At 46.0% G+C, this 20,000-nt stretch overlaps 1 protein-coding gene across 33 annotated transcripts in view; it reads left to right on the top strand.

Moving 5' to 3' along the window:
• LOC127001374 (serine/threonine-protein kinase NLK2-like) overlaps positions 1-20,000 on the top strand; it is an 83,064-nt gene that overhangs the window by 33,549 nt on the left and 29,515 nt on the right. For all 33 annotated transcript variants that reach the window (XR_007755187.1, XR_007755194.1, XR_007755197.1 and 30 more), the window contains exon 2: positions 18,667-18,796. Coding sequence is in view for 1 of the 33 variants with exons in the window: in XM_050865921.1 (XP_050721878.1) it covers positions 18,667-18,796 (130 nt within the window). In the remaining 32 variants the exon portion in view is untranslated. The remainder of the gene's footprint in view (positions 1-18,666; positions 18,797-20,000) is intronic.

Here is a 20,000-nt window from a genome sequence, read left to right as displayed (position 1 = left end):
GCCACTCAGCCACTCACTCATTATAAACACAGTATTAGCCCATCAGTCAGTCACTCAGTCAGTCAATCCATCAGTTATATAAAGGGGAAGGGAAGGGAGGCGAAGGGAAGGAAAGGAAAGAAAAATAAGGGAAATGAAGTTAAAAAGGAAAAGAAAGGAAAGTTGAGGAAAGGAAAAGAAAAGAAAAAAGAGAAGGGAAAAGAAGTTAGTCAGTCTGTCAGTCAGTCAGTCAACATAGCACTCAGTATTAACCCGTCAGTCAATCAGTCAGTTATATATATGTCAGTATCAGAGCTTTAGCCAGTCAGTTAGTCAGTCACCCAGTCAGTCAGTCAATATCGAAGTCAGAATCAGTCCAGTCAGTTAGTTAGTTAGGCCATCAGTCAGTCATTTGGGCATTTGGTCAGCTAGCCAGTCAGTCAGGAAGTTTGTTAGTCAGTCAGTCAGTCAGTTAGGTAGTCGATCAGTCAGTCAGTCACTTTGGCATTTGGTCAACTAGCCAGTCAGTCAGTCAGTAAGCACGTCAGTCAGTCAGTCACCTAGTCAGTCAGTCAAGTCGTTTATAACAAGCATTGCCAAGACCGCAACTAACCTTATCATATACTAACATTACCAAGGTTGTCACTTATACCATGGTCGTGTGTCTCATAAAATCCTTGACAGATGGAGTGAGACGGGAAGGGAAGGGAAGGGAGGGGAAGTGAAGGGAATGGATGGATTGGGATTGGAAAGGAAAGCAAGGGAAGGGAAGGGAAGGAAATGGAAAAGGAGGGGATGGAAAGGGGAGGAGAGGGAAGGAAAGGGATAGGAAGGGGAATGAAAGGGATAGGAAGGGAAGGGAAGGAATGAAATTAGAAGTGGAATATATTTGTTTAGCAAGGTGGAATTGTGTGTGTGTGTGTGTGTGTGTGTGTGTGTGTTCTGAAGAAAAAAAAGATAAGTGAAAATGAGTAAAGAAAGTGACAACAGAGAGAGAGAGAGAGAGCAGGTGTTACGAAGGTGAAAGTGACTCACAATGACAGAACAACTGATGAAAGTGAGCGAGTCTCTCTCTCTCTCTCTCTCTCTCTCTCTCTCTCTCTCTCTCTCTCTCTCTCTCTCTCTCTCTCACACACACACACACACACACACACACACACACACACCGTAATTTGTGCTTGAGGCAATGCTTGGATGAGGAGAAGGAAGAAGAAGAAGAAGAAGAAGAAGAAGAAGAGGAGGAGGAGTAATACTGTTATATATTAATTTACTTTATTTTGATTTTCTTTTCTTTTTTCTTCTCTTCCCTTTCCTCCTTTTTCTCTTCCTTCTCTCTCTTTTTCCTTCCTTTTTATCTTCCCTTCTCTTTCCTTTCTCTTCTTTATTATGCTCATTTATCTTATTTTTCCTCTCCCCTCTTTCCTTCCCTTCCCTTCCCTTCCCTTCCTTCCTCTCCCCATCTCTTCCTTTCCTTCCCTTTCCTTCCCCTTCCTTCCCTTTCCTTTCCTTTCTTCCTCTCCCTTCCCTTCCCTCTCCTTCCCTTCCCTTCCTTTCCTTCCCTTCCCTTCCCTTCCCTCTCCTCTCCTTTCCCTTCCCTTCCCATCACTTTCCTTCCCTTTCCTTCCCTCCCTTCCCCTTCCCTTTCCTTCCCTTCCCTTCCCTTCCCTTTCTTCCCCTCCCTCCCCTTCCCTTTTCATTATTCAGACCCTTGCTTTGTCCTCTTCCTCCTCCTCCTCCTCCTCCTCTTCACTTATCTCTTATCAATCCTGTCCCCTGCTTACGAGAGAGAGAGAGAGAGAGAGAGAGAGAGAGAGAGAGCAATCGACCGCTTAGACGCCTCCTCCTTCTCCCTACCTTCCTCCTCCTCCTCCTCCTCCTGCTCCTCCTCAATTCTATTTATGTACCTTATTGATAGCAGCAGGAGATAGGTAGCAACAGTAGTGGTAGTAATAGTAGTAGTAGTAGTAGTAGTAGTAGTAGTAGTGGTAGTAGTAGTAGTAGTAGTAGAAATAGTTGTTTTAGCACATTCTAGGAGAGAGAGATGCGTAGGGTAGAACATGATGAATGAAATTTTAACATGTTATACGGAGAGAGAGAGGAGGAAGGTTAACACTGCTTGATATTGATAGTGAAGGTGACCAGACTCTCCTATGGCTGTGATGTCGAGGAGGAGGAATCGTCTATCTTGGCACTGAGGAAAGTTTAGTCCGTATTCTATAAATTGTGGTATTCATGAATCCAAAGAGTCACAAATTGAGCATAAGTTTATTTACAATTCCTATTATATTTACAACCCCGACGTGGTTTACTTACAACTGTTGAGGGTATAGTTTGCGGGTATTGTGTTGTGGCCGAAAAGATCAGTGAGGCTCTAGTGAGGGTCAAACTGTCACCAGGGTCATCAAACTACCCCTGGAAATGCCTTAAACTCCTATGACAACACGTGTTTTCACTTAAGTCTCAGTCCGCCTGTTTGCAAAGCCTCCCGTATAAGTTGTTGTTGTTTTCATGGACTGTGTTGTGGCCGAAAAGGAGATCAGTGAGGTTCTAGTGAGGGTCAAACTGTCACCAGGGTCATCAAAATACCCCTGGAAATGCCCAAAACTCCTATGACAGCACGTGTTTTCCCTTACGTCTCAGACCTCCAGTTTGCAAAGCCTTCCGTATAAGTTGTTGTGGTTTTCATGGACTGTGTTGTGGCCGAAAAGGAGATCAGTGAGGTTCTAGTGAGGGTCAAACTGTCACCAGGGTCATCAAACTACCCCTGAAAATGCCTAAAACTTCTATGACAGCACGTGTTTTCCCTTACGTCTCAGTCCGCCTGTTTGCAAAGCCTCCCGTATAAGTTGTTGTTGTTTTCATGGACTGTGTTGTGGCCGAAAAGGAGATCAGTGAGGTTCTAGTGAGGGTCAAACTGTCACCAGGGTCATCAAAATACCCCTGGAAATGCCCAAAACTCCTATGACAGCTTGTGTTTTCCCTTAAGTCTCAGTCCGCCTGTTTGCAAAGCCTCCCGTATAAGTTATTGTTTTCATGGACTGTTTTGTGATATTGGTGATAGTTTTACACGGCTTATGCATCTTGAGAGGGAGAACGACCCCAGGCGGAAACCATTGTCGTTGTGGGAAGGGAAGGGAAGGGAGGGGAAGGGAAGGGAAGGGGACGAAGGCATAGGAAAGGAAAAGGATGGGAAGGAAAGGAAAGGGAATGAAAGGAAAGGAAAGGAAGGGGAAGGAAAGGAAAGGAAAGGAAAGGGATGGGATGGTATTAGAAGTGGAATGTTTGTTTAGCAAGGTGGAATTGTGTGTGTGTGTGTGTGTGTGTGTGTGTGTGTGTGTGTGTGTGTGTGTGTGTGTGTGTGTGTGTGTCATGTGGTGAGTGCCAGTACGATAGACACCTCCAAGATAATAGATAAATTCATAGATAGTGGTAATTGGTGTACAGGACCTTCCCCCCCCTCCCCCTCCTCCCCCCGTCACTGGCTAGCCTCCTGCAGACTCCCCATGTGTTATTTCGTACCGTAGAAGGGGTGATGGGGGAGGGGTCGACACTCCCTTCCCTTTGTCCATTGAAACCATTCCTTAGCCTTGCGGACCCTGTCTGTACCCTTCCTTCCCTTCCTCCCCTTCCCTCCCCTTCCTCTCTCCCTACAACCCTTCACTTAGGCCCATAGCATCTCTCTTCTCTCCCTCCTCCCCTTCCCTCCCCTTCTTCTTTTCCCCTTCCTCTCCTTCTTCTTTTCCCCTTCCTCTCCTTCCTTCTCCCCTTCCCTCCCCTTCCTCTCTCTCCTCTCACTCTCCAACCCATCACTGAGACCCATAGCATCTCTCTTCTCTCCCTCCTCCCCTTCTTCTTTTCCCCTTCCTCTCCTTCTTCTTTTCCCCTTCCTCTCCTTCCTTCTCCCCTTCCCTCCCCTTCCTCTCTCTCCTCTCCCTACAACCCATCACTGAGACCCATAGCATCTCTTCTCTCCCTCCTCCCCTTCCCTCCCCTTCTTCTTTTCCCCTTCCTCTCCTTCTTCTTTTCCCCTTCCCTCCCCTTCCTCTCTCTCCTCTCTCCCTACAACCCATCACATAGACCCATAGCATCTCTTCTCTCCCTCCCTCCCTTCCTCCCTTCTTTTCCTCCTCCCTTCCTCTTTCTCCCCTTCCTCTCCCTACAACCCTTCACTGAGACCCATAGCATCTCTTCTCTCCCTCCCTCCCTTCCCTCTTTCCCCTTGTTCCCCCTTTCTTCCCCTCTCTCTCTCCCCATACCCCATCACCCTCCCCACCTTCCTCTCTCCCTCCCCTATTTCTCTCCACTCTTTCCTCCCCTCTTTCCTCTTCCTCCTATATTATCCACAAAGCAGTCTTCGCGCCTCCTCCTCCTCCTGGCGGGGTGAAGGTCCTCGCAGCGGGCAGTGACCTCGCCGCCAAGGTCACGGCGTGGGGTTGGTTCGGCAAGGGCGTTGACCTCACGCCGGCCCGGGCTAGGCTAGGGACGAAACGAAGCACGGAAACACGGATGGGCAGGCAACGGATAGTGTGTCGGGGTATGAATGGAGAGGAAGAGCAGGGAAGGAAGCACGGAAACACGGATGGGCAGGCGACGGATAGTGTGTCGGGGTATGAATGGAGAGGAAGAGCAGGGAAGGAAGCACGGAAACACGGATGGGCAGGCTACGGATAGTGTGTTGGGGTATGAATGGAGAGGAGGAGCAGGGAAGGAAGCACGGAAACACGGATGGGCAGGCGACGGATAGTGTGTCGGGGTATGAATTGAGAGGAAGAGGAGAGAAGGAAACACGGAAACACGGAACAGCAGGCTACGGATAGTGTGTCGGGGTATGCATGGAGAGGCAGCGTCTTCTTAATGGCATTGGTGAAGGAGAGACGGGAGGGTAGGGGAAGGCAGAGGAGCATGAAGATGTTATACTAAGCTTGTTTTCTCTTTAAATATCTCGTTGCGTGGTTTAAGAAAAAAATATTAGACTGTAGAGAGTAGAGTGTGATGCTTGATAAATCTGAGCATCCCGTTTTCTATACTTTTCCCGCGTAAAGTTTGGGACGTTTGAAGACCAGAAAACGTTGAGTCAGGGATGGATTTGGACATTTGAAGACCAGAAAACGTTGAGTCAGGGATGGATTTGGACATTTGAAGACCAGAAAACGTTGAGTCAGGGATGGATTTGTATGTATTTCCTGACTTTATTTCGATTTAACGCTTACAAGAGGGGATTACCACGGCGTATGTTAGGCCTAGCAGGATTTGGACATTTGAAAGGCAGAAAGCGTGAGTCAGGGATGGATTTGTATGTTTATTTCGACTTAACGCTTTCAAGAGGGAATTACCAAGAGGTCTCCCCATCCTCCTAAGCCGCCTGCCTCCCTTACTGTAGAAAAAATGTGTGCTCTCTCGACATCGTTTGTGAGTCGCCTAATTTGAAGGTCAGAAAGCGTGAGTCAGGGATGGATTTGTATGTATTTCCTAACTTTATTTTGACTTAACGCTTTCAAGAGGGGATTACCAAGACACCTCCCCGTGCTCTAAGTCTAAGCCGCCTTCCTTACTGTAAAAGAATTGTGATCTCTCGACATTGTTTGAGATTTGAAGAGCAGAAAGCATGAGTCAGGGATGGATTTGTATGTATTTCCTTATTTCCTTTCGACTTAACGCTTCCAGGAGGGGATTACCAAGACGCCTCCCCGTGCTCTAAGTCTAAGCCGCCTTCCTTACTGTAAAAGAATTGTGATCTCTCGACATTGTTTGAGATTTGAAGGGCAGAAAGCATGAGTCAGGGATGGATTTGTATGTATTTCCTAACTTTATTTCGACTTAACGCTTTCAAGAGGGGATTACCAAGACGCCTCCCCGTGCTCTAAGTCTAAGCCGCCTTCCTTACTGTAAAAGAATTGTGATCTCTCGACATTGTTTGAGATTTGAAGTGCAGAAAGCATAAGTCAGGGATGGATTTGTATGTATTACTTTATTTCGACTTAACGCTTTCAAGAGGGGATTACCAAGACGCCTCTCCATCCTCCTAAGCCGCCCGCCTCCCTTACTGTAGAAAAAATGTGTGATCTCTCGACATCGTTTGTGAGTCGCCTAATTTGAAGGGCAGAAAGCGTGAGTCAGGGATGGATTTGTATGTATTTCCTAACTTTATTTCGACTTAACGCTTTCAAGAGGGGATTACCAAGACGCCTCTCCATCCTCCTAAGCCGTCTGCCTCCCTTACTGTAGAAAAAATGTGTGATCTCTCGACATCGTTTGTGAGTCGCCTAATTTGAAGGGCAGAAAGCGTGAATCAGGGATGGATTTGTGTGTTTTTCCTAACTTTCTTTCGACTTAACGCTTTCAAGAGGGGATTACCAAGACACCTCCCCGTGCTCTAAGTCTAAGCCGCCTTCCTTACTGTAAAAGAATTGTGATCTCTCGACATTGTTTGAGATTTGAAGGGCAGAAAGCGTGAATCAGGGATGGATTTGTATGTATTTCCTTATTTCCTTTCGACTTAACGCTTCCAGGAGGGGATTACCAAGACGCCTCCCCGTGCTCTTAGTCTAAGCCGCCTTCCTTACTGTAAAAGAATTGTGATCTCTCGACATTGTTTGAGATTTGAAGTGCAGAAAGCATAAGTCAGGGATGGATTTGTATGTATTTCCTAACTTTATTTCGACTTAACGCTTTCAAGAGGGGATTACCAAGAGGCCTCCCCATCCTCCTAAGCCGCCTGCCTCCCTTACTGTAGAAAAAATGTGTGATCTCTCGACATTGTTTGTGTGTCGCCTAATTTGAAGGGCAGAAAGCGTGAATCAGGGATGGATTTGTATGTATTTCCTAACTTTATTTCGACTTAACGCTTTCAAGAGGGGATTACCAAGAGGCCTCCCCATCCTCCTAAGCCACCTGCCTTCCTTACTGTAGAAAAAATGTGATCTCTCTACATCGTTTGTGAGTCGCCTAATTTGAAGGGCAGAAAGCGTGAGTCAGGGATGGATTTGTGTGTATTTCCTAACTTTCGACTTAAACGCTTTCAAGAGGGAATTACCAAGAGGTCTCCCCATCCTCCTAAGCCGCCTGCCTCCCTTACTGTAGAAAAAATGTGTGATCTCTCGACATTGTTTGTGAGTCGCCTAATTTGAAGGGCAGAAAGCGTGAATCAGGGATGGATTTGTGTGTATTTCCTAACCTTCTTTCGACTTAACGCTTTCAAGAGGGGATTACCAAGAGGCCTCCCCATCCTCCTAAGCCGCCTGTCTCCCTTACTGTAGAAAAAATGTGTGATCTCTCGACATCGTTTGTGAGTCGCCTAACTAATCCGAGCGTATGTTGGGCCTGGCAGGAGAGACTTGATTCTACACGTACACTTCTCCGCCTTTCCCTCCACGCAACAAGCCAGCGCCGAGGTTGAGTAATACATGTAGCTGAGGAAACCCTGTGACGCACCCGTGACGAGAACATGACGTCACCAACACCACCACCAGCTGGATGCCACCACTCCCTCCTGACGTCACCACCACCACCACGAGCTTGCTACGCCTCCCCTCCCCCCTCAACCCCCCCATGCCACCACCACCACCACGAGCTTGCTACGCCTCCCCTCCCCCCTCAACCCCCCCATGCCACCACCACCGCCACGAGCTTGATGCCAACCTCTCTTCCCCCTCATCCTCATCCTGACGTCACCCCCACCCCCACCACGAGCTTGATGCCACCCCCCCTTCCCCCTCATCCTCATCCTGACGTCATCACCACCCCCACCACGAGCTTGATGCCACCCCCCCTTCCCCTCATCCTCATCCTGACGTCTTCACCACCACCACCACGAGCTTGATGCCACCCCCCTTAGCCCTCCTCCTCATCCTGACGTCACCACCACCCCCACCACGAGCTTGATGCCAACCCCCCTTCCCCCTCATCCTCATCCTGACGTCACCACCACCACCACGAGCTTTCTACGCCTCCCCTCCCCCCTCAACCCCCCCCTGCCACCACCACCGTCTCCTCCTCCTCCTCCTCTGTCCAGTGTTGCCAGACTCTCATTGTGGTGGTGATGACGTTGTTGTTGTTGGTGGTGGTGGTGATGTTTGGTGTTATTGGTGTATATATATTTTTTTTTACCTTAGAAGTAAATATATCATACTGTTCTTGTTCATAATAATAATAATAATAATAATAATAATAATAATGATAAGCATATGACATTATCTTTGAGTGTTTATTATCAGCATGACGAGAGAGAGAGAGAGAGAGAGAGAGAGAGAGAGAGAGAGAGAGAGAGAGAGAGAGAGAGATTCCAGTGACATAACCCAAGTGTCGTTTTACTACTCGCGGTTACGTCACACACACACACACACACACACACACACGTTACGCACGGAAAATCTGGAACAATCATTTATTTTCCTTGAGTGTGTGTGTGTGTGTGTGTGTGTGTGTGTGTGTGTGTACATAAAACGACAACATCATCAAACGTGAGATAAAATTAACGTTAAAAAAAGAAAAAGAAAATAATAATAATAATAATAATAATAATAATGATGATGATGGTGATTGGATATTATAGTGATGGTGATGGTGATGATGGTGATATATTTCTTAAGTATGTGTATTGGTGGTGATAGTGATGATGGTGATGCTGGGTGGTGGTGGTGGTGGCTGTGGTGATGGTGATGGTGGTGGTCAGCAGGTGAGCGGAGGGCGTGGGAAAGGCAGGCAAGGGGTCCGTCTGAGGCATTTCCTGGGGGTGGGGAAGGAGGAGGAGGAGGATGAGAAGGAGGTGCGGGTATGGTATGGTATGGTATGGTATGTCGGGTCAAGCGAAGGAAGGAAATGGTTGAGGAAGAGATGGGCAGAGAAGGAGGAGGAGGAGGAAGAGGAGGCATGGTATCGTATGGGCAGAGAAAGAGGAGGAGAAGGAGGAGGAGGAGGAGGCATGGTATGGTATGGGCAGAGAAAGAGGAGGAGAAGGAGGAGGAGGAGGAGGCATGGTATGGTATGGGCAGAGAAAGAGAAAGAGGAGTAGGAGGAGGAGGAAGAGGAGGTATGGTATGGTATGTCAGGTCAAACGAAGGAAGGAAATGGCTGAGGAAGGGAAGGGAAAGGAAATGGTTGGGAGAAGGGAATAGATGGAAAAGGAAGGAAGGGAAGGGAGGGAAAGAAAGGAGGAGGAAGAGGAAAGATATGTGAAGGGAAGGGAAGGGATAAATAAGATAAAGGGAGGAAGTGGTTGAGAGGAGAACGGAAAGGAAGGAGAAAGAAAGGAAAGGAAAGGAAGGGAAGGGAAATAGCTTAGAAGATGGGAAGGGAAGGAAAAGAGAAAGGATATAAAAACGAATGAAGGAAAAGGAAGAGAAAAAAGAGAAAGGATTGAGAAGGAGGAATAGAAAGAAAAAATGGAAGGGAAAGGAAAAAGAAAGGAAGGGAGAGAAAGTTCAAGGGAGTAAAACGTTCCCCTCCATTGTCTCTCCTCCTCCTCCTCCTCCTCCTCCTTCTCCTCCTCGATGGAAAAACAATTCAGGTCAGTAAGTCGATCTGATGTGTGTGTGTGTGTGTGTGTGTGTGTGTGTGTGTGTGTGTGGACGGGACTCTGCCACTCTTACTAACATTCTTCCTCCACTTCTTCCTCCTCCACATCTCTCCTCCACTTCCTAATCCTCCTTTCTCTCCGTCTCTCCATCTTCTTCTCTCCACTTTTGTTACTCATCCCCACCCTTCTTCTTCTTCTTCCACTCTCAATCTTCCACTTTTTCCTATATTCCACTCTCCCATTCTTCCACTCGTCCATATCGTATTAAAATGTGGAAGAGGGTGGTGGTGGTGGTGGTGGTGGTGATAAGATAAGGTGGTATTAATGGTGGTGATAGCAAATTTGGTGGTGGTGATGGTGGTGATGATGGTATTGTTAGTTGTAATTAGTGGTGATATACATACTAAGGATGGGTGATGATGGTGATGATGATAGTGGTAATACATTCCTTGAGTATATTGCTGGTAGGGACAGTGGTGGTGGTGATGATGGTGATGATGGTGGTGATGAATGAGTGGTATTAGGTTTCTTTAAGCATGTGGGTAGCTAGAATGTTGATGTTAGGGGTGGTGGTGGTGGTGGTAGTGGTGGTGGTGGTGGTGGTGGTAGTGGTGACATTAGTGGTGATAGTGGTGGTGGTGGTGATGATAGGTTTCTTTGGTGTTTGAAATGCTATATGTTTCTTATAAGGGTTGTGGTGGTGGTGGTGGTGGTGGTGATTGTGGTGGTATGTTTCTTTGGTACGATATTTGAATTGCTATATGTATCAAATAAGGGTGGTGGTAGTGGTGGTACTGGTGGTGGTGGTGGTGGCGGTGGCGGTGGCGGTGAGGCTGGTGTGTGGCGGCGCGGGGCAGGTGTATTGATCAGCTGCTGTACTGCTGCATCACCTGCTGTGTGTGTGTGTGTGTGTGTGTGTGTGTTTTGGTTTTACTTGCTTGTTTGTTTGTTGCTTTGTTTTTCTTGTGTATGGTGTGATAGCTGTGTGTGTGTGTGTGTGTGTGTGTGTGTGTGTGTGTGTGTGTGTGTGAAAGGCATGTGGATATTGTGTCTGTGTGAATGTGTGCGTCTGAGAGAGAGAGAGAGAGAGAGATAATTGCTCTAATTCTCTCACATTTTCACGGAACAGAATTTAATTAGATGGAAAGACACTAATACTTAGCAACACTCTCTCTCTCTCTCTCTCTCTCTCTCTCTCTCTCTCTCTCTCTCTCTCTCTCTCTCTCTCTTATTGGTAAAGGAAAAACAAGTAAAACATTATGAGAGAGAGAGAGAGAGAGAGAGAGAGAGAGTCTTGCCGGCTTCTCACGATACTCAACAACCTTCGTTCTCTCTCTCTCTCTCTCTCTCTCTCTCTCTCTCTCTCTCTCTCTCAAGCATCTTTTGGCCTCGAAATGAAAGAATAAAAAGAAAGAAAGAAAAAAAGAAAGAAAGAAAGAAAGGACTTGCATTCGGTATATACGTTCACAAGACAACGTTTAATTCACTCACTCCTGTCACAGCGAAATGGCGGTCAATGCGATTCTGAAAGGAGTTGATCTTTTTACCATCAAGATCCGTAAGCCGTTTTTTTTCCAGTGGCGGAGTCGAGAGAAAACTCCTAATATCTATACTGCAGTGCCTCTGATAGCGATAGACCATTATATCATATCTCAAGCATAGTGTATATTACCTTCCTTTTAACAGACAGACACCTCCGTTGTCTTCTTAGGTTACAAGTCAACGCTGATAGTGACCCCGAGATCCGTTTTCTTACGTATTGACAACCTGCGGAGAGAGTCTTCCCACGCACGTCTGTCTGTGTGTGACTGCTGCCGCTGCGTCCAAGGTGCATGACTCCACGCTTTGTCACGGTTAAGACACTCACCGACTCCCGACCAATCCACAAACCGGTCAAGGCCTTTAGATGATCTCCCTCCCTCTCTCTTACAGTCGGTCTCAGGGACATATTCTTGTTAAACAGTTCGACGCCCCAGCTCACATATTTGACAAGGCTTTCGTAGGAGTTTCGGGCATTTCCAGGGGTAGTTTTATGACCCTGGTGTTAGTTTGACCCTTCTTTTGTACAATGAACCTAAGAAACACATATTTGACAAGGCTTTCGTAGGAGTTTCGGGCATTTCCAGGGGTAGTTTTATGACCCTGGTGTTAGTTTGACCCTTCTTTTGTACAATGAACCTAAGAAACACATATTTGACAAGGCTTTCGTAGGAGTTTCGGGCATTTCCAGGGGTAGTTTTGTGACCCTGGTGGTAGTTTGACCCTTTTTCTGTATCATGAACCTAAGAAACACATATTTGACAAGGCTTTCGTAGGAGTTTCGGGCATTTCCAGGGGTAGTTTAATGACCCTGGTGTTAGTTAGTTAGTTAGTTAGTTGAAATGGGCAAATTTCTCCCAACTTGTTGCTCGTTTTGGTTGGCGGTTGGGCAAAATGAACAACCACCAACAAGATTTGGCGGGTCGGGAAGGATGTGTTGCCAGACTGGTTGGGAGAAATCGGGGCCAATTGACATTCGTGCTCTAAGCTGTAAATGTAAATTGAAAGTCAATCATCGTACATATTTACTCAAATTGTCAACTGTAAAACTCCAAAAACGACGTACATGTGCAAGAATGTGCTTGTGATTCATTTGTCCACGGTGTAAAGTTATTTATAACACTCAGCTGACTGTGATGGTGTGCTGGGCGGAGTCTGTGTCTGGCGCGAGGCAAACCAACTGTTGAGATGGAGAACACTATATAGCTTCCACGACAAGGTTTTGCTGGAGTGTGCAAGCTCACCACAGACGCATTGATCTTCTAAAACCTCAATATCCTTCCGATTCATGGCAAAGTGGCTGGAGAGATGCTGGCGTGGTGTTTGTTGTTGTTGGAGCGCGGCGTCAACACAACAGTCCAGGGTCACTACAGTGTGATGCACAACATTGTGGTTGGCGATATCACCAACGAAAACAAGCAACATATTGGGAAAAATTTACTGTTTGACGCCGCCTTAAGAAACACACGTTTGACAAGGCTTTCGTAGAAGTTGTAGGCATATCCATGGGTAGTTTTATGACCCTGGTGATAGTTTAACAGTTTTTCTGTACCGTGAACCTAAGAAACATACATTTGATAAGGTTTTCGTAGGAGTTTTGGGCATTTCCAGGGGTAGTTTAATGACCCTGTTGGTAGTTTAACCCTTCTTCGGTACCATGAACCTAAGAAACATACATTTGACAAGGCTTCCGTATGAGTTTTGGGCATTTCCAGGGGTAGTTTAATGACCCTGGTGGTAGTTTAACCCTTCTTCTGTACCATGAACCTAAGAAACACATATTTGACAAGGATTTCGTGGGAGTTTTGGTCATTTCCAGGGGTAGTTTAATGACCCTGGTGGTAGTTTAACCCTTCTTCTGTACCATGAACCTAAGAAACATATTTGTCATGGCTTCCGTTGGAGTTTTGGGAATTTCCAGGGGTAGTTTAATGACCCTGGTGATAGTTTGACCCTTCTTCCGTACCATGAATCTAAGAAACACATATTTGACAAAGCATTCGTAAGAGTTTTGGGCATTTCCAGTTTATGTGAGGGGCGGAAGCGTCTGACAATGCGTATACCTCTTCTGTAATGGGCTTTTTCGACACAGTTTGGTATCATCGGTTAACTTAGAAATGTATTGAAGGTTTTATGATAGATTTAGATTTCTTAGTCTTTGTTGTTGTATAGGATAAAAAGAAGCTTGTAAGTTGTTGATGTATATAATATTCTGATGAGAGAGAGAGAGAGAGAGAGAGAGAGAGAGAGAGAGAGAGAGAGAGAGAGAGAGAGAGAGAGAGAGAGAGAGAAAAGGAGGAAGGAAGGAAACAGAACACGAGAATAAGAGAAGGGAGAGAAAAGAAATACGAGAAGAGATAAGGAGGAGAGAAGGGGAGGGAGAGAAAAGGTATTTGAAGGGAAGAGAAGGGAAGGGAGAGAAAAGGTATATGAAGGGAAGGGAAGGCAAGGGGAGGTAAGGGAAGGGAGAGAAAATGGAGGGAAGTGAAGGGGAGGAATGGTGTTGACAAAGGGGCGGTTTATAGGTTAAGGGAGGGGGAAGAAGAGGAGGAGGAGGAGGAGGAGGAGGAGGATGTAGCCTAACCCAGACAACAAAGGGTTTAGCTCCTAGACTCAACGTACCCATCCTCCTCCTCCTCCTCCTCCTCCTCCTCCTCCTCCTCCTCCTCCTCCTCCAAGTCTTCTTCTGTCCCACTCTATCCTTTACCTGCTTCCAACCTGCCTCCATTACCAAGACTCCTTCTCCTTCTCTTCCTCCTCCTCCTCCTCCTCCTCCTCCTCCTAGCGGTTTATACTCTTCATACCTAACTTTATGCATGAAATAATTGGTGCTCTCTCTCTCTCTCTCTCTCTCTCTCTCTCTCTCTCTCTCTCTCTCTCTCTCTCTCTCTCTCTCTCTCTCTCTCTCTCTCTCTCGATTTAGTTAAAACACACACACACACACACACACACACACACACACACACACACACACACACACACATACACACAATGATGTATACTTACTTATGTGTGTCAAGGTCTTGTGACAGGCAAATCCCTCCTCCTCCTCCTCCTCTTTGATAGGTCTCTAGGTCATCTTTGGTTAGGGGGGAGGGGGAGATGACCTTAGCTTCCATAGGTTAGGTCATTCTCTCTCTCTCTCTCTCTCTCTCTCTCTCTCTCTCTCTCTCTCTCTCTCTCTCTCTCTCTCTCTCTCTCTTATCTCCTCCCCTTCCTCTCCTCTGTTTCCCTTTCCCTTCTCTTATCTCTCCCTCCCGACCTCTCCTTTTCCTCTCTCCTGTTTGGCTTTCTCTCTCTCTCTCTCTCTCTCTCTCTCTCTCTCTCTCTCTCTCTCTCTCTCTCTCTCTCTCTCTCTCTCTCTCTCTCTCTCTCTCTCTCTCTCTCTCTCCCTCCCTTATTTAAAACATGTTTAGTACATTAGTACATGACAATATATTTTTCCTAAGCTAAAGCTCCCCCGTCTGGTGGGGAGCTATTCGAAAGCCTCTGCCGATATTAAATTTGTATTCTATATAATTATTTACAAGTGTTTACAATTATTTACAACTGTTTACATTTACGCTCTCTCTCTCTCTCTCTCTCTCTCTCTCTCTCTCTCTCTCTCTCTCTCTCTCTCTCTCTCTCTCTCTCTCTCTCTCTCTCTCTCTCTTATGTGTAAAGATTTGGTTACCTTATGCCACACCTGAGAGAGAGAGAGAGAGAGAGAGAGAGAGAGAGAGAGAGAGAGAGAGAGAGAGAGAGAGAGGAAAAATATGCAAATTTGATGTTCCGTATCATGTCCTAAGATTTGTTTAAAGCCACACACACACACACACACACACACACACACACACACACACACACACACACACAGGAGCGGTCCTTATACGGTAAACACGATATTCCAGAATCACCACCACCACCACCACCACCACCACCACCGTCACCGTCATCACCACCACCACCACTCCAAACGAAGGGATAAGGACAGGGAATAGACGGTGGTGGTGGTGGTGGTGTTGGGCGTTTCCTCAACCTGAAACTGACTCACTCACTCACCCTCGAAACGTGTGTGTGTGTGTGTGTGTGTGTGTGTGTGTGTGTGTGTGTGTTGTGATATGTGATTCTTGTCATTTTTGGTGGTGGTGGTGGTGATGGTGGTGGTGGTGGTGATGATGGTGGTGGTGTGTGCGTAAGGCTGCTTGAGTCTCCTTACTCTTAAAGGTGACGTGGTGTTGACCGTGTGGTGGTGGTGGTGGTGGTGTTGAGAGGACTATATAGCAGTGGTGGTGATGATGGAAAGACAGACTCGTGGTGATGACTTGACTTACTGGTGGGTATTTTGTGGTGGTGATGATGATGGTGGTGGTGGTGGTGGTGATGCTGGAAAAACAGACTCGTGGTGATGACTTACTGGAGGGTATTTTGTGGTGGTGATGATGGTGATGAAAACGGTGATGAGGATCTCTTCAAACACATAACACCCAGAACTTATAACAAAAAACAACAGGGGATGAACTCACTTTGTTATATAGAAACTTTCACTACCAAGGGAACAATTCATATGAACTTACTGAGCCCTCAAATACGGCGACGTTGATAATGATAGAGATAATGATAGCCTATGTACATATTGTGAGGGCAACTACCAACTTAGCGGCCGAACGACCGGGGCACTCTGCCGCCCGCCCGCATCTTGCCGCTCGAAGCTGTTCAACTACCGAGGCGCAGCGAACCACCTTCTTCACTCCCGCTGCTCGTTCGCCTGAAGCCGTTCGACGCCTTGGTCGACTGAACCACCGAGGCTTCTCAACCCGCTATGGGAGGCGACTTGGTTGCCGCCCGCGCTTTCCTCGTCAGACAGCGGCCCAGCCTCGCCCTGAACACTTGATTCTGCTATAGCTCGAGCCCTGTTATCACTCGGGGTAACTCGGATACCGTGGGCTCGTTGTGGGTGCCGTATCTCTCCCTTCTCCACGCCCTGGACTCCCGTGACTGCCATGAACCTGACGCCCCTTCTCCTGGGCGTCCCTCGTCTACACCACTTCAAGAACGAAGCTGTGCTGCCTCGTCATTGCCACTTAAAGGACGAGACGCCCCGAAGAGGAAGAAGCCATGCCACAGGTCAGCAAGTGCACAGGTCATTGCTGAGTCCGGCGTGCTGAAGCCTTCGTGTTGGAGACTTCAGATTGTGAGGCCTGTATTGGGGTTTTCTTACTTTACTTAAAGTAAACTGGTGTCTAACCATTATCTTGTTTGTTATCCCTTCCGATTACAGCACCCAACTCTGGAACCTTGACATATTTACCATGATACAAAACTGTGTTCATATATTTACACCAGGGGGGGTTGATAACTGGGACATTCCTAGTCGGGGAGTTAATCATTTACATTGAATGATCTATGAATTTCAAGTGTTTGTTTCCTGAATATATTAATGATGGTGAAAATGTTAGATATATTTACCATGATACAAAACTGGTCATATATTTACACCAGGCGGGGTTGATAACCGAGACATTCCTAGTCGGGGAGTTACAGCATTTACATTGAAGGATCTATGAATTTCAAGTGTTTGTTTCCTGAATATATTAATGATGGTGAAAATGTTAGATGTATTTACCATGATACAAAACTGTGGTATGTATTTACACCAGGCGGGGTTGATAACTGAGACATCATTCCTAGTCGGGGAGTTATAGTATTTACATTGAAAGATCTATGAATTTCAAGTGTTTCTGTTTCCTGAATAGTCATCCCTCAAATAGGTCGGTTTTCAATAGTTTGGTCTCGGTTTGATGTGGATTTTCATGGAAGATTTTGGGGGATTTTTGAATTTCCCGACAAGCAGGAAGTTTAAAAATCCTTAAAAGATCTTCCTTGACAATTCGTATAAAACCGAAACCGAGCTATTGAAAACCGTACTATTTGAGGGATGACTGAATGACGGTCCCGAAATTGACCCCTCTTTCGGCCACTCCTGTATCTCTTTTTAGGAACAGCGAGCAGCGGGCTTTTTTTTTCTCCTTTTTTTTGTGCCCTTGAGCTGTCTCCTTTGTTATAAAAAAAAAGATACAAAACTGGTCATATATTTACATCAGGCGGGGGTTGATAACTTCTCATTCATTAATAACTTTACACTGAAGGATCTTTGACTTTCAAGTGTTTGTTTCCTGAATATATTAATGACGGGGATAATGACAGATATATATTTACTGTGATACAAAACTGTGATCATATACGTATTTAACCTACACCAGGCAGGGATTGTTAACTTCTCATTCACTGATAACTTTACATTGAAGGATCTATGCATTTCAAGTGTTTGTTTCCTGAATATATTAATGACGGGGATAATGACAGATATATATTTACTGTGATACAAAACTGTGATCATATACGTATTTAACCTACACCAGGCAGGGATTGTTAACTTCTCATTCATTGATAACTTTACACTGAAGGATCTAAGAGTTTCAAGTGTTTGTTTCCTGAATATATTAATGACGGGGATAATGACATATATATTTACTGTGATACAAAACTGTGGTCATATATATTTACACCAGGTAGGGGTTGATAACTTCTCATTCATTCCCAGTCGAAGGATCTATGAATTTCCAGTGTTTGTTTCCTGAATATATTAATGACGGGGATAATGACATATATATTTACTATGATACGAAACCGTGGTCATATATTTAACTTCTCATTCTTTCCAAGTCTTTGAGTTAAGGCATTTACATTGAAGGATCTATGAATTTCAAGTGTTTCTGTTTCCTGAATATATTTTTGAAGGTGATTTTTGATATATTGTAGCCAAAGTGTATAGTAGAATTTGTTTAGAGATGTTCCCATAAAACCATTGCATACATTTTTACCGAATTTTTGTGACCCGGTTGATGGCGCTTCCGGGGATACCTGAAACGATGAATTTATATAGGACTACCTGACGAGCAGCGTTACCAAATTATCGTACTCAGCCACTCGGCATTTCGTATTTTCCGGTTTCTGACGTACAGCTTTCGCAAACAGACACCAATGAGTAATGCTTTTAACGATAACTTTAACTGGAATTTCGTTATCTGTGTGGGTAGGAAAGTATCGGGCCCTGGAACTGATAACCGCGATGTTTTGAGTACGATAACTTGGCAACGCTGCTGACGAGGGCCAACGATGACAACCCTGGTGATGTTTCAGACTTACATTATCGATTCAGGACGATTATTTCAGGTGTTTTGTGATGATGGGCTTAATGGTGATGATAGGGATATAGTGATGCTACAGAACCTTTAGTAACCATCCCGTATCTTGTTTTGTGATGATGGGCTTAATGATGATAGTTATGCTACAGAACCCTTAGTAACCAACCCGTATCTTGTTTTGTGATGATGGGTTTTAATGATGATGATAGTTATGCTACAGAACCCTTTCTAACCAACCCGTATCTTGTTTTGTGATGATGGGCTTAATGATGATAGTTATGCTACAGAACCCTTTCTAACCAACCCGTATCTTGTTTTGTGATGATGGGCTTAATGATGATAGTTATGCTACAGAACCCTTTCTAACCAACCCGTATCTTAACCTTTACTAACGAACCCATATCTTGTTTTGTGCAGAACCCTTACTAACCAACCCGTATCTTCCAGGGCGGTGACGGACCCTCGTGACGGTCGCCGCGTGGCCCTCAAGAAGATGCCCAACGTGTTCCAGACGCTCGTGTCCAGTAAGCGAGTCTTCCGGGAGCTGCGGATGCTGTGTTTCTTCAAGCACGAGAACGTGAGTCTGGAGGGGAGGGAGAGCGCTGAGATCCCTTATGCTGTAGTGATAGTGTTGGTAGAGGTTTTGATGGTAGTAGTTGTAGTAGTAGTAGAAGTAGTAGTAGTAGAAGTGATATGTGTGCTTCTGTGTGTTTGCATGTCACGTTTTCTTAGTATTGTCCCATTAAAGAGAGAGAGAGAGAGAGAGAGAGTCATGCAGGCTAGCCATTCACTCATTTATTAATCCGGATACTCAAATTCAAATATTCATCTCCGTGCCTAACACTTCCTGCCCCGGCCCTTCATTTATTCACTTAGTCGCTATGGCTGGCGGGGCGTGATGGTCTGTCCCAGCTCGTTATGGCGCAGGCAAGTGTTTATAGTGGCGCCATCTTGCCTGGCTCATGTTGCCCACCGGAGTTCATCTTTGATTCTCCTTAGACTTCAGCCCCGTTCACAATGTGCCGACTCCGGGCCACGGCAACCCAGCGACTCGGGGTATACGAGGTCTTGGGTGTGAAATCTTGATGTGGAAGGGTCGCATATAGTCGGGAAAAACTATGTGCGACCCTTTCATGTCAACATTTCACACCCAAGACCTCGTGTTTCCGGAGTCGCTGGGTTGTCGTGGCCCAGAGTCGGCACCGTGTGATCGGGGCTTTGGAGAAAATATAGGGTCGTAATATGAGACATTTAGCCGCCCAAGAACACATACTTGACAAGGCTTTCGTGGGAGTTGTGGGCATTTCCAGGGGTAGTTTTATGACCATGGTGGTAGTGTGAACCTTCCTCTGTACCGTGAACCTGAAGAAACACTCATTAGAACCCGACTGACCCCCTCTTTGACCTTTAGATATAGCTGATGTGAGAAGGCGAAGTGGCTTGTAATACCAGGCTTTAGTTCGGTATATGAGACAATTTAGCGTCTCTCATCAGCTATTTCTAAAGGTCAATGAGGATGGGTGGGTTGAGGAGTGTTTCTTCAGGTTCACAGTACAGAGGAAGAGTCACATTACCACCAAGGACATAAAACTACTACTGGAAATGACCACAACTCCTACGAAAGCCTTGTCAAATAGGTGTTCTTGGGCGGCGAAATGTCTCATATACGACCCTATAGAGTCCGGGTTGATAGGCGGTCTTCAGGACAGCATGTGGGCAGTCTTGGGCACTCGGCGGTGACTGAGATATTGGCAGCCACTCAGCGACCACCCTTACATCTT

The sequence above is a fragment of the Eriocheir sinensis genome, chromosome 20, assembly GCF_024679095.1.
Source record: "Eriocheir sinensis breed Jianghai 21 chromosome 20, ASM2467909v1, whole genome shotgun sequence".
NCBI lineage: Eukaryota > Metazoa > Arthropoda > Malacostraca > Decapoda > Varunidae > Eriocheir > Eriocheir sinensis.
This window is presented reverse-complemented; position numbering and strand designations above follow the sequence as displayed.